At 36.3% G+C, this 10,949-nt stretch overlaps 1 protein-coding gene across 1 annotated transcript; it reads left to right on the top strand.

Annotated features, from left to right (window-relative positions):
- The first annotated feature begins 2,943 nt into the window (after window positions 1-2,943).
- Window positions 2,944-10,268, top strand: LOC105037080 (uncharacterized). The gene is given in 4 exon segments (XM_073260688.1): window positions 2,944-3,221; window positions 3,224-3,538; window positions 9,716-9,813; window positions 10,075-10,268. Coding segments are annotated over 3 exon segments (474 nt in total). The 5' UTR covers window positions 2,944-3,130; the 3' UTR covers window positions 9,784-9,813; window positions 10,075-10,268.
- The last annotated feature ends 681 nt before the right edge of the window (window positions 10,269-10,949 follow it).

Raw genomic sequence — 10,949 nt, 5'->3', positions numbered from 1 at the left:
TTAGATAAATTAAATTGAAAAATCCGAAAATAGTTGATTTACATGTTTACGGGACCCATATCAGGTATTCTCACGCATTCCCCGCCCCACCCCCCTCCCCTTCCCGCTGCTGCTTTATTTCAAGTATTTCCTAATGATTTTTTTTTTTTTTTTTTTTGGGGTAAATGATAATGATGATCTCTTAAGTAACTCAACATTCTTTTATTCCTATAATTTTTTTTTTCCCAAGTTCCCATTTTCAATTTTCTTTCTAAAAAGAAAGTATAGATTCACTTTGACCGAATTATACTTATTATATTTAGATTTAAAAAATTTTAATTAGATTGACTCAATGTAATCTTGTTGCCTCTCTGTTATCCAATGCCATCATTAGTTTATCATCCAAAAAAATAAAATTATCCCCTTTAATTAATCTTTGAACCACATTTTATTATTTTATTTTTTTATTATTATCTATTTTGATCCATGGGTCCCATGATTTTATCTTTCTGTATTTCGATCTAAAATATGCCACATTGGTGTACATTGAGAGGAGCCCACAGCCGTAGGAGTGGTTCCCTACCCGACGCCACTATTACAGCTAAGAATTATGGCTCGTATGTGAGATATTGTCCATTTTGATCCATAAATCTCATGATTTTGTTCATCTAGATTTCGATTCAAAAATATCTCATGTAGTAATGTAAATTCGAATCTTTTTTGACTCACAATTAATATAGAACTAATGATGCACTCTCCTCTACATCATAACATGTATATATATAGTTCCATCATTTGATTTGCCAAATTCTAAATTAAGGCATATCCTCCTCATTTTTTCAAATTTTTTGACATGGAAGATGTGGCTGAATTTGTTTAACCAATTGTTTTATTAAGTGTGCCTTGATATCGAGGTTGGAAGTCCTTGAATCAAAATTTAAAACCTCACTTGTATAAGAAAAAGTATGCTGAATTATTATTCCATAATGAAGGTGTGAATGGCATTGTTAATTATTCATGACTAGAGCTGACCAGACTAGGCGTTAGGCCTAAATTTTTTTTAGTTTTAATCGGACTTCGAATTGAAATTATGTAAAATTTGATATTCTCTAAATCCGAATCCGATCATGATTTGGTCTATTTATGACCAATGCTACATCACCCTAAGATTTTCTTGTACAACAATAAAATCATAGATTCTCATAATTAAATCCATTATTATATGAGAATACGGCATCAATCATTATTTATTATTTTTTTTCTACTATCACGATATATAACCACCAAAATAAGGTTATTATCTAAATATTATATGTATATGTATATATATATATTATCGTTCAGTTGAGATAATATAAATGCATCAAGATTCATGTTCATGATCATTTTTGCATCATCAACTCAAAACACAAATATTAAAAGCCTCTCTACAATGTACTTGTGCCTCATGATGTTTCAATCAGGGTTGAAAACATCAGTTATTCATATTTATATCTATTTTATTTAATCAATATAAATTGGATAAAAAAAAATTAATATAAATATAGATATAAGTTCGATAATTCAATTTTATAATTAAAAATTAAAAATATTGGTGCATCTAACTGAACTCTAGCTACATGATATCATCAATTAAGATCATCTGTTAAGATCAACATGTTACCGACCTGCAGGTGAAACATCATCATATCATGTCAACTGATCTGAAAGTTCACCAGAGTTGTGTTAATCCAGATTAAGTGATTATCCATTTGTCGATATGGAATTCAATTCTCAGTAAAGAGATATTGGATTTGGCAACTTTATCAGGCTCAGCAACTTGCTTAGTTTATATTAGCTAGGGGTGGCAATTTTTCAACACGACATGTAAACATGATATGTGACACGATACGTAATTTTCGTGTTAGTGTTGAGTTTATACAGATTCGTGTCGAAATTGTGTCAATCCATTTATGGTATGAAAAATTTCGTATCGTGTCGCATATTAACCTGTGAATTTGTTTATGACTTATTTAACTTATATATAAAAAAAATAATTTTATATTATTTTACAAAGTTAATGGTTATTTTTGTCATTTATATAATATTTGTGTGAGTTATAATTTGCTTGATTGTTGTTTATATGTGTATGGAATATATTATTTAAACACGTTAGAATAAATTTATTCATTAAAAATATATATTTTATGTAAAACAAGTTATTCGTGTTAAACATGTTAGTTCGACGTGATATATTTAATAATCATATTAAATATATAACACGTTTAATAAACATATTCGTGTACGTATTGGAAAATCCTGACATGTTTATTAATTGTATCATGTTCGTGTCAATATGATTACGATATGCGAACACGGATTACCATCCCTAATATTAGCAGGACATCAATTTAGCAGATCTCTCATCAGCCAGTAAAGTTTCAAATCGATTATCTTCCAGTTATATTACAATTATACTATAGCTATTTGTATCTATACTCCACGTGTAAGAATGACAATTCATGATTTTCCTACAGTTAGCCGTTCTGTCATAACAAATTAACGGCCTAACAAACTCTCTCCATTACTTAGCAATAAGTAACCTTCATCTATATAAAGATGGGCAGAATATTTTTCAGAAAGTAAGTCATAACTCACATAGCCCTCACTCTATTGAACTTTTTTCAATTCTCCCACCGAAGAGAATCCGAGTTGACCCTTAATAGCTTTTCAGCTCGGTTCGAAACTGATAGCTCTACAGCAACAAAAAAATATTATTAAATTAATTATAAATAAAATTAATAAATATATTAATATAATTATATAATTTATAAATATTATATAAAATTAAATAAAATTATATTTACGTATAGGTTTTTTTTTTCTCCTCCAGATATAGACATTAGTTGGATATGCTTGAGTTTCAATCCATATTTAGATATCGGATGGATATTTTTCGGTCCACTTCTGCCGGTAGTTTCAATGCCATCGCAACCGCTAACTTCCTAGTCTCGACACCTTCGTGCACGGTTCCACTTCCTCGAACCCACTTCCCGACGACGCCGCGGTATCGGCACCCCTCTCCCATATATACGTCCCTCTATCCTCTTTCTTGCGGCACTATTATATCTCACCTTTCCGTCTCTCCCTCGTCCCTTCTCGTCTTCATCTGATGGCTCGAATCCTCTCCCAAACCCTAATTCAAGGTCATCCATCCCACCTCCTATCCGCCTCCCGATCCGCTCTCCTCCCCCTCTCCGCCGCCCGTTCGTCAACCTCCGCGGCCGCTCCCACCGCTCGGAGAGGGACCTCGAGGCCGCCGAGTCCGGCGAAGGCGAGGTCGAGGTGGAGGTCATCGGCGTGCGCCGCCTCGAAGACGCCATCCACAGCATCATCATCCGTCGATCCGCCCCCGACTGGCTCCCCTTCATCCCTGGCTCCTCTTACTGGGTCCCGCCGCGGAAGCAGGCTCACCGAGTGGCCGAGCTCATCGAGAAGCTCGCCAATCCGTTGACGGATGAGGAGACCCTCTCCGTCATGACGAACCGAGGGTGGCCGTCGTCATCCCACTTCCTGGAAGGTAACCGGGTCGTCTACCGTGCTTCAGCTGCTTCCTCTAATTTCATCTGTTCTGTTTATGGAAATTATTGACGCGTTAAATTTCTTATCCACTAATATTTTGTCGAAGGAAAGCATCCATCTTGAGGGTTTCTTGATTTAATTTGTTGGTTGTTTATCATCTGGGAGTATCAGTGTTTCATCTGATTATCCGCAGATATGTTTCAGGTAGGATTCTCTCTCCTCAAATCTTCATTCTGTCAAGTTATGTGTTCATGCTCACAACTCCAAAGTTTTTGATCTACTTTTGTCCTCTCTGTTAGATTAGGGAAGTACAGCATCATCTCGTGATCGCCCGATGGATTCTCCCCCGGGCCCAAAACAAAAATAAAATTAAAAAAAAAAACCTAAAATTAAGGAAAAAACTTGAATCACTTAATATGCAACCATTGCATTATTCTGGTTGGTATAGTACTACATTAAGTTGATCAACAACACACGCAGACGTATACATTCTTCTGGTTGCTATGTACTACACTAAGGTGATCGTGCAACACAAACTCTCACATACACCAAATTAAGAAGAAGAAGAAGAGTCATTATCTGGTTCGAGTTGCATACTCTATTTTCCTAAGTTGAAGCTGCACCCTGTACCATCCGCTAGAATTTCTTCTTTGCAACTTTATCATTACCGCCATTTTACCATGCACAAATAGCAAATTGAAATTGAAGAAGGCTCACCTCTTTATATAGTTGATATCAAAGATGGTGGGTGTTCCAGTTTTTGATGAGTTTGCAAAGACCTATTGCCTTGGAAATTGCATTTATGTGTACTTTTGCCTTTGCTTCCGAGTACATGTCTTCTTCATTGTTTAGTTGTACCATATGTGGTTTTGTTTCATGCCACTCCCAACTACCATAATCTTCTTCCTTAATAATAGGAATCCATGTTAAGTCCTTCCGGTTCTTTCCCAAATTTTCTATCAATTGCATGAGTTGAAATATACACTTAAATGAAACCACACCTCTGTAATTCTAAAACTCTTGTTTTCATCTTAGTCTGCCTTTTTATTCCATTTGCAGTTTCAAGAATGCCTTACCCTTCAACTACCTCATGATTTGATTGAAGTAATCAGTTGGTACTGCTGAATTTGCCTTCCTGAAAGTTTCTTGCTTTAGTTTGACTAATATAGATTCTTTTTGGATCAAGAAAAATTGCTGAAACATAAGGAAGCATCACCTGTTTTAATTGATTTCCTTGTGGTGAGAGAAAATAAACTTGCTGAAGTTCAAAACCCCTTGCAGAGTGCTTTTTTTTTTTTTTTTTTTTTTTGGTAATGAGGCATCCAAAATCGCCCATGCTGATTTTGCAATTTAACATGGTCTGTTGATTTATTCATTGGCCATAATGATGCTTAGGGATATTATATTGTGCTGGTTATATGAAATTTCACCGGTGCAGCTTGCTCATGATCTTTTCAATATTAGTAGCAAGAGTTTGCAGTATTCTTCCCAGTATCTTGATCATGCAAAACGTTGTTGATTTGGTATGTTTGTTTATGGATTCCCAACATTCTATTTTTGTAGTACTTTCTGTTGAAATGTTATCTTGGATTGTTGTTGTCTGTTAAGCCTGTTGTCTGTTGCCCTTGAAGTAAATTGTAAACTAACTTCAAACTAACACAAGCTCCACTTTTTCTTAGCTTGTAAATAACTGAATTGAAGATTTGATCTTTTCTCAAATTTGTGATTTCTGAATTGTCTAGGTCATGCTGGTTTGAAGTTCACTGCTTTTTCCTATATGAAAGAGCCGTAGAATTATCAACATGGATGGAAGACTTGTGAGAGAGTTGAAAAGTTGTCAGTTATAAGGATGTAAAGCTTACTAGAAATAGACTAGAGAAAGACTTATAAGGTTGCCATAAACAGAAAGTTGCTGTGTAACTATTATCAACAAAATAATGCAAGTTCTGGTTGACAAGCAAGTAGAATTTTTCCCCCTTCTTTGAGAATGATTTAATACAATTTTAAAATTATGGACATATGTGCTGGTCATTTGATTTTAAAACTTATAATGAAGCTTCTGAGTTCTTGCCATACTATCTTATTAGAGAAAAGCTAGAAGACATCAGCATAAATATGTAAATGATGTACTTTTATTGATTTATGAGGGACTAGTATATGAGCTAATGTCGATGAATATTAGATGGCTTCTTGCTGTACGAGTTAGCCATTCTGTATAACAGACTTTCCGAGATATTTTATCTTTTTGTCTTGTCTAGTTTACTTGTCTAGTTCTCTTTTTTCCTACTTGGTGTCAGGACTTGAGAGATTGTAGTTTGTCCAAATAGATCTTAGGGTGCAAACATAAATACAAGGATGACTAGCTAAATCAAGGCTTTAAACACCATGGGGATAGGGCCATCCCAGTTTTCCCTTGGAACGAGATGCCCTACGTAGCAACATTAGGATTGGTGGATGTCTTATCCGTCCCATCCCGTCTCGATCCACTTCGCAACTCGTGTCATCCAGACACTTGGGATGGTGGATGGTGGGATGCTTGCCATCCCACCGGTATTTCAAACCCTAATCAAAACCTTCAAAAATGGAATGACGCCTGCATTTTGCAAACAAGCATCCCACCGGTATTTCAAACCCTAATCAAAACCTTCAAAAATGGAATGACGCCTGCATTTTGCAAAGTTTTGGCAATGATAGATGATGACGTTTTTTATGGGAGAAGCCTATGGCGACTATGAACTCACTGTATATGATTTAATAACACTGAGAGCAACCTCAGTTTGGTTTGTTGCCAATTTTCAAAGTTATTTCATGAATGGTGCTTCAGATCAGGTGACTTTGCAAACATAATAAAATCTGGGTTTTCTTGTCTGGTTCCTCTCGAGGATAAGAATGTTGAGGGTCATGGTGCCCACAAGAAGCATTGTTTGTGCTACATAATTTGCAGGATTCTATATGGTTTACCTGATACTGGTCAAGATAAACTCATGTCTTTGTTCGCAAAGATGGGCTTGTAAATTCACCTGAATTTCTTTTTCTCCATCTTCAGTAATCTTTATGTTGCCTAAGAAAAAGACTGAGCTATGAAGTGTTGAATACACCATCTGTATAATATTTCCCCTTTTTTTAATCTAAAATATGTGCTGTGTAACCCTTCCGTAAAGCAGAGAAGATTATAGCAATTAAGTGGAATTTATGGGGCAAAGTCAGAGTAAGAGTCTAAAAAGGCATCTAAAGAACAGTGGTTTTGATAAGACAAAAGTAAAGGGAGCTCAAAGAATATCATATTACCACAAAAAATAGGTACCCCACCACAGAAAACAGAAAGCAAAGGAATACTATAGAGAACATCCACTACATCAGGAGGCTTAGAGATTTAATGGCCCTGGTATGCATCACATGCAGTGCGCATGAAAGATTCAAGTAGGTCTAAGTATTGGATAGCTGTGATTCCACCTACTTCTTTTACCTTAAGGCTTTTAGCGTATAAGTTACTCTCGCCCTAAATGTGTTATCTCTCTTTGTATGTATGTGTGTTTACCCACAGCTGAATAGGAGTTTGAACAGAGGTATGTTAAGTTAAAATAGAGATTGAATATCAAGAGGTATGTTAGCATTATGTCTCGCATGCAAACATGCATCTATGGTGGGAGGTTTGTGTTATACATAGAGAGAGTTACCAAGAAAACTGTCGAGGGTAGCCTCTGGTCATTCAATGTTACTTGGACACTTGATATGGATGTCAAGTGTCCAAGTGTCTAGAAGAATGTGACATGGGAATCTTCTTAAAATTGGACATAAGGACATGTCTATATCCTATATATATGTAAATATGTATCAATATATGCATATCATGAATAAATGATTTAGATGTATACTACTTAAGTTCATAAAATTTGGAAAATAATTGCTAATTATTATATTAGAACTAAAAACTTTTAAGTAGAAGTGCTAGAAGTAGACACATAATAATGATGGCATTATGAATTAATGGTATGAAGGGTCAATGAGTGTCATGGAGTGTTCAAGTGTCCAAGTCTCTGACAGCTCAAAAAAAGTCAAAATTTGAAGTGTCAAGGTAACAGTAATTCATTTTCCAGTGAGCCTGCATCGGATTTTTTTTTTTCAAGTTGGGTAGATTTTTTTATTAGTTCTCAAAGCAAATGGTTGCCAAGATCTATGTGTGCTTCAAAGTTTGAGTTCAATATGTATGCTATTGCCTACATAATGTGCCATAAGTCGAAATTTTCTAGTTGTAATACATGCTTAGTAGTCAAGTATGTCCTGTACTTGTTTTGTTTTGCATATTCAGTACCACGTCAAGCATACCATGATGGATTTGTGATATGATTAGCAAAGGAAATAATTTGTAGATGGAAACAGTCACCAGCATTGGATGCACTAAATTTTTTAGGATGTAGATTAACGTGCAAATATGGTTGCATATATATTTGGTTTTACTTTAAAATTTGAAAACTTAACAATATGGAAAACCAGCTGCAGATTTGTTTATTTTGTCTTACAAAGAATAAAAATCTTTCTAATAAAGTAAATGATCCTTAAGTAGGACTATGAGGTCAGGTTTTTTATGTGGTGTTGTATAGATATAAAATTACGGCCAAGTCTAATCATTCAACTTTTACACAGGCTTATACCCTGCTGCAATAGTTATATATTACACGGTGTTTTGATTAACTGCATGAATAGTTCAAGCGATACCCTATTATATTTTGGATATATTGTACAAAAGAACAGAATGGAAGGCAGAGACATATGTCATAGAATTAAAGCATTTTGAATATAGTGGAGAAATTATTCAAGAGTGTTTGTGATCATTATGTGCCTTTTATACTAAAGAATATGGATTATAGTGTGCGGACAAAAGGGAGAATTGGAGAGATGAGAATGAAAAAATTCAAAAGGGGGGGGGGGGGGGTGCTACAAAACCTGTGCTCCCCCCGCCCTCCTCCCCTCTCTCCCCCAAATTTTAGGATTTGGGAATCCTGATTTCTAGAATTTCTTATCTGATTGAGATCCTTGTCAAAACCTGCAGTGGCAGGAGCCTCGTGCACTGGGACACTTTTTTTTTCTCTCCTCTTGCATTAGTAGTATAGAAAGATGTTATATCTTGGGATGGATAGTGATAATAGAGGAGCTGCTGCAGAGCTGTATCAGTTGGTTATGTTATTGTGAGGATGTAAGCCCAAAACTTGTCTAGGCCTTGGTACTTGGAATTAGGTGGAAGATTACAATGGATCTGAAAATCATTGCATTGATTATGACAACAGGAAATAGAAAAATAGGGTTCAAAAGTGTCACGGACTTGCAGCCCAAAAGCTTAGGCTGTTAGAGACTTACATGATACCTTTTCCATTAGTCAATGTGAGAATATAACAATCTCCCCCATCCAATCTCGTGATGCCCTTGTCAAGGTTGGCTCCTCCTCGAGAGAAAGGGGTCCACCCATGTCCTAGGTCTTAATCGGCCCGATTGGGCCCTCCTCAATGTTAGTAACCCTCAATGAGGGGTCTACATGACTAATGAAAGTTGGGGCCTGGCTTTGATACTACCTATCATGAACTTGCAGCCCAAAAGCTTAAGCTATTTGGAAGAAGACCGGCCCATGCTAATAAACCCATATGACACCCTTTTTATTAGTGAATATAGGACTATAATAAAGGGCTGACCCAAAATAAATATGATTTAGACATGATGTTTTTTATCAATTAATCACTTTAACCTCTTTATGCGGTGCTATATTGCTAGGACAGTAGATCATGATAGTTTGACAAATTTTGGTTGTGATAAAGGAGGACTTTCTCATTATTTACCACAGTTTTTTCTAGTATTTTATGTCAACATCTGTCGATATTGTTAGGACTTCTTAATCAATCTTCAGAGATTTTTTTTTTTCCGATGTTGCTTGTGGGGCTAGCATACTGTAGACTGGCTCTTGCAAGTTTCTGTTGACTGAATTCAATTTGATAGCCTTTTTTTTTTTTTTTTTGCTTTTGCTGTGTTGCCATGTAAGGTAATTTCTAACATGGGTTGAGAAGCTTCCTTGGTGGTTCTGGATGCATTAATGCAGAACATGCAATGAGATGAAGATAGCATGATATTAATGCATTGTAAGATTTACTAATCAGATTATTTTGGGAACCTGGGGTTTTGACTACAGGTACATCCCCACGCCATGTGAAAAGGAGACCGAAGAAGGCAACAGCACAGTCGGATGATGAAGAATGATGTTCTGTACCCAACAAAGTTGAAATTGGGGTAAACAGAATTCCGTAGGATGCAGTTATGTATTATGTTCTTTCAAACTTACATTAGTCTTGCTCGAGCACTAGCTGACCTTAGCATGCATGTCGATATGTTCAATTGTTCATGTCTATCTGGGTATGTTTGCAGACAATGCGTTGCAATTTTTATTAATGTTGGACAGGTTGAATTTTTTCGGGTCAAGTGGGTTTGCTGATTTCAGGTACTCATCATTAGTAATGCCTATTATTTAACGTTTTCTATTTTCATGTACAGGCTTGGATGCATTGTAGATAACTATTGTGCCCAACTGGGAGTGATGTAAGGTGGAGCTGGTTGAGGGAACCTGGAAGTACAGGCCATCACTGCGTCCCTGCTGAGCTTCTTGTGACGCCACTGTAATTTTAAAAATATTTAGTATCATAGTTATCAAATATATATATGGTGTCAATATATATCTGATTTCATGATGTGAGACCTGCAGCGTCCTCTTATAATTTTATTGTTATGAGTTAGGATTACCCCGTTCCTTGCAAAGCTCACTGCATGAGGATCGGTGTCAAAAATAACAAACTGGAATTTAGAGCTTGGTCGTTGTATCAAAGTAATTCAAATCTAGATAAATCGGTCATATGATATTTGCCTTGCAATCAAACATCAGCTTAACGTGCCAAAGTGGGCATCTTGAACACTTTTCTCCAAGGTATACATATTAGATAATGGAGGGATAGCGGAAGTGCGGTAGTTTCCTTTCGTGGCTTCCATCTTGTGAGTCGATTGCTTCGTGACTATCTTAACTATCGTTGATGCTGATGAACGACTGCCTCATCCAGTGTTAATGGACCGGGTTAGGCCGATGCCTGATTAGGGCGGCGGTTAATAAAACTCAGGATTATGCCTGGGTGAACTTGTAACGGGTGTTTTTTTCCTAAAAAATATCTCACGGGTGTATTAGACTTCAAGCCTTAATCAGCCTCTGTGACCGAAGAGGTTAAAAATGGACTTGGGCCTGCTTGGGCCTGGACAAGAGTCTCGAGCCAGTGGTGGGTTTAAACCCGACAGAACATTATCATTGTTCTGAGCCAGGACGTCAACATATTTCATCAGAAGATACAATTTTACAGTGATTGCTACCACTGGCTCATAGGATG

The sequence above is a fragment of the Elaeis guineensis genome, chromosome 7 (genome assembly GCF_000442705.2).
Source record: "Elaeis guineensis isolate ETL-2024a chromosome 7, EG11, whole genome shotgun sequence".
Lineage (NCBI taxonomy): Eukaryota > Viridiplantae > Streptophyta > Magnoliopsida > Arecales > Arecaceae > Elaeis > Elaeis guineensis.
The sequence above is the reverse complement of the archived record's forward strand: the minus strand, read 5'-3'. Positions and strand labels throughout refer to the sequence as shown.